General features: G+C 50.3%; 1 protein-coding gene across 1 annotated transcript in view; it reads right to left on the bottom strand.

The window, feature by feature from the left end:
- Nucleotides 1-303: 303 nt before the first annotated feature.
- gpn1 (GPN-loop GTPase 1) overlaps nucleotides 304-2,997 on the bottom strand; it is a 71,340-nt gene continuing 68,646 nt past the window's right edge. The window contains exons 13-14 of the mRNA XM_078535030.1: nucleotides 988-1,101; nucleotides 304-751 (exon numbers count right to left, since the gene is read on the bottom strand). Coding sequence (XP_078391156.1) covers nucleotides 621-751; nucleotides 988-1,101 — 245 coding nt within the window. The 3' untranslated portion in view covers nucleotides 304-620. The remainder of the gene's footprint in view (nucleotides 752-987; nucleotides 1,102-2,997) is intronic.

The raw sequence follows: 2,997 nt of genomic DNA, 5'->3' as shown, positions 1-2,997 counted from the left end.
CTGCTCTTGCAATCTGTCCTGCCACCTTCAATGACTTATGCACACATACACCCTGGTCCCTCTGCTCCTGCACCCTCTTCAGAGTTCTGAGTTACTGAGAAACATGTTGAAGAGTCATATGGACTCGAAATGTTAACTGTGTTCCTCTCCGCAGATGCTGCCAGACCTGCTGAGTTTTTCCAGGTATTTTTATTTTTGTTTTGGATTTCCAGCATCCGCAGTTTTTTGCTTTTAACTGAGAAACACGCGTCTCTCCCCACTGCACACATGCACCTTCACACACAGAGAAAGGAGATGCCTGAGTTTTAACAGAAATAAAAGCTTTATTTCTAAAATAAATATCTCAAAAACCATGATTTCTGAAGTTACAGACAAGAGAAGACTCAAATATTCAGGTGGAGAGGACGAGACAAGATCATGTCCAGCTTGAGGGAGGGGAAGGGGTGGGGGAGTTGACCCAGTAAATCACTCAGCATGCGGGCTGTGTCCAGGTAGCCTGAGGAGCAGAATGCTGATGGAAGTTAGCACCACCAGCCCAATCCTCAGCAACAACCCGCAGGGTCCCATTGGTGAGTACAAAGGTCCCAGCAGTGGAGCAGAGTGCTGCTGGCTGCTCATATTCAATCAGGGTTGCTCCTCTTGGCTTGGAATCCTGGTTCAACTCTTCTCAGTCTGGCTGCAGTGTGGTTTCTGCACTTTCGTTGTTCCAGGTATCTTCGGAAGGCAGGTTCCTCGCTCTGCTCCTCTGCCTCTGCTCACCAAAAACAAACACTTAGACAAGCTTCATATTGAACAGCTGGCATATCCCCCTGAACACAAACCTCAAGTCTGAATGTGAACATAACCCCAGCTTTGGGCCTCACTGGCAGCACCCACTACCCCAGAACTCCCTCATCACAATCCCCACAAATACCCCACCAATAGACCCACGCACCACACCATGTCACCCATACCCCTGAAAACTTCCCAATGGCTTGTGCCTCTTACTGTGATGATCCAGGTCATCTGTATCGGAATCCACTTCCTCATCATGCTCATCAGCGATTCCACGGGTTAGGATCAGGGCCGAGGGTCCTGGCTCCACATCACCTTCAGCATCCACTAGGGGAAAAGGCAAGTAGCACAATCAATCCCAGGACACACAACTAACTCTCACCCCAGAAACATCCCTAGACAGAGAGGGAGGGAGGGAGGGCAGGAGGGTGAGAGAGAGGAAGTGAGGGCAACAGAGAAAGAAATGCAGCAAGTCCTGAACAATATCCGGGCTTGGGGCTGACAAGTGGCAAGTAACATGCGCCACACAAGTGTCAGGCAATGACCATCTCCAACAAGAGAGAATCTAACCATCGCCCCTTGATGTTCAATGGCATTACCATCACTGAATCCCCCATTATCAACATCCTGGGGTTACCATTGACCAGAAACTGGACTAGCCATATAAATACTGTGGCTACAAGAGCAGGTCAGAGGCTGGAATCCTGCAGCGAGTAACTCACCTCCTGATTCCCCAAAGCCTGCCCACCATCTACAAGGCACAAGTCAAGAATGTGATGGAATGCTCCCCACTTGTCTGGATCAGTGCAGCTCCTACAACACTCAAGAAACTTGACACCATCCAGGACAAAGCAGCCCACCTGGCTGGCACCACATCCACATTCACTCCCTCCACCACCGACGCACAGTAGCAGCAGTGTGTACCATCTACAAGATGCACTGCAGGAATTCACCAAGGCTCCTTAGACAGCACCTTCCAAACCCACAACCTCTGCCATCTAGTAGGACAAGGGCAACAGACAGATGGGAACACCACCACCTGGAAGTTCCCCTCCAAGTCACTCGCCATCCTGACTTGGAAATATATCGGCCGTTCCTTCACTGTTGCTGGGTCAAAATCCTGGAACTCTCTCTAACAGCACTGTGGGTGTACCTACACCACATGGACTGCAGCGGCTCAAGAAGGCTGCTCAGCACCACCTTCTCAAGGGAACTAGGGATGGGCAATAAATGCTGGCCCAGCCAGCGAAGCCCACATCCCGTGAATGAATAATAAAAAAGAGGGGCAGGGCGAGAGAGGGAGAGAGAGGGGGAGGAGGGTGAGAGAGGCAGAGAGGGGGAGGAGGAGGGGGGCAGGATGAGAGAGATGGGGAGGAGGGGGCAGGGCGAGAGAGGGAGAGAGAGGGGGAGGAGGGTGAGAGAGGCGGAGAGGGGGGGAGGAGGAGGGGGAGCAGGATGAGAGAGATGGGGAGGAGGGGGCAGGGATAGAGAGGGAGGCACTGCCAGAGGGCAAGAGGGACAGCAACAACTTGTATCATGAAGCTAAGGATGCTGTATGAAGACAATGTGCCAAGGTCCTTCACAGGGGTAAAACATTGAGCCACAAACAGGTATTATGCAGGTAATCAAAAAAGGTGTGTTTAACTAGAGAATTGAAGGAGGAGTTTTTCGAGGAGGTGACTAGTTGTGTAGATGAGGGTAGTGCAGTTGATCTCGTCTACATGGATTTCAGTATGGCTTTTGACAAGGTCCCGCATTGCAGAATGGTCAAGGTGGTAAGAGCCCACAGGATGAAGGGCAATTTGGCAAATTGGATCCAAAATTGGCTTAGTGGCAGGAGGCAGATGTCAAAGGTTGATTTTGCGATTGGAAGCCTGTGACGAGTGGTGTACCGTAGGATTGGTGCTGGGACCTTTGCTGTTTGTTGTGCACATTAATGATTTGGACGTGAATATAGGAGGTATGATCAGTAAGTTTGCAGATGACATGAAAATTGGTAGTGTCGTAAACAGTGAGGAGCAAGCCTTAGATTACAGTGAGATATAGATGGCTGGTAAGATGGGCAGAGCAGTGGCAAATGGAATTTAATCATGAGAAGTGAGAGGTGATGCACTTTGGGAGGACTAACACGGCAAGGGAATACACAATGAATGGTAGGACCCTAGGAAGTATAGAGGATCAGAGGGACCTTGGTGTACATGTCCATAGATCCCTGAAGGCAGC

The sequence above is a fragment of the Cetorhinus maximus genome, unplaced genomic scaffold (assembly GCF_964194155.1).
Source record: "Cetorhinus maximus unplaced genomic scaffold, sCetMax3.hap1.1 HAP1_SCAFFOLD_214, whole genome shotgun sequence".
NCBI lineage: Eukaryota > Metazoa > Chordata > Chondrichthyes > Lamniformes > Cetorhinidae > Cetorhinus > Cetorhinus maximus.
This window is presented reverse-complemented; position numbering and strand designations above follow the sequence as displayed.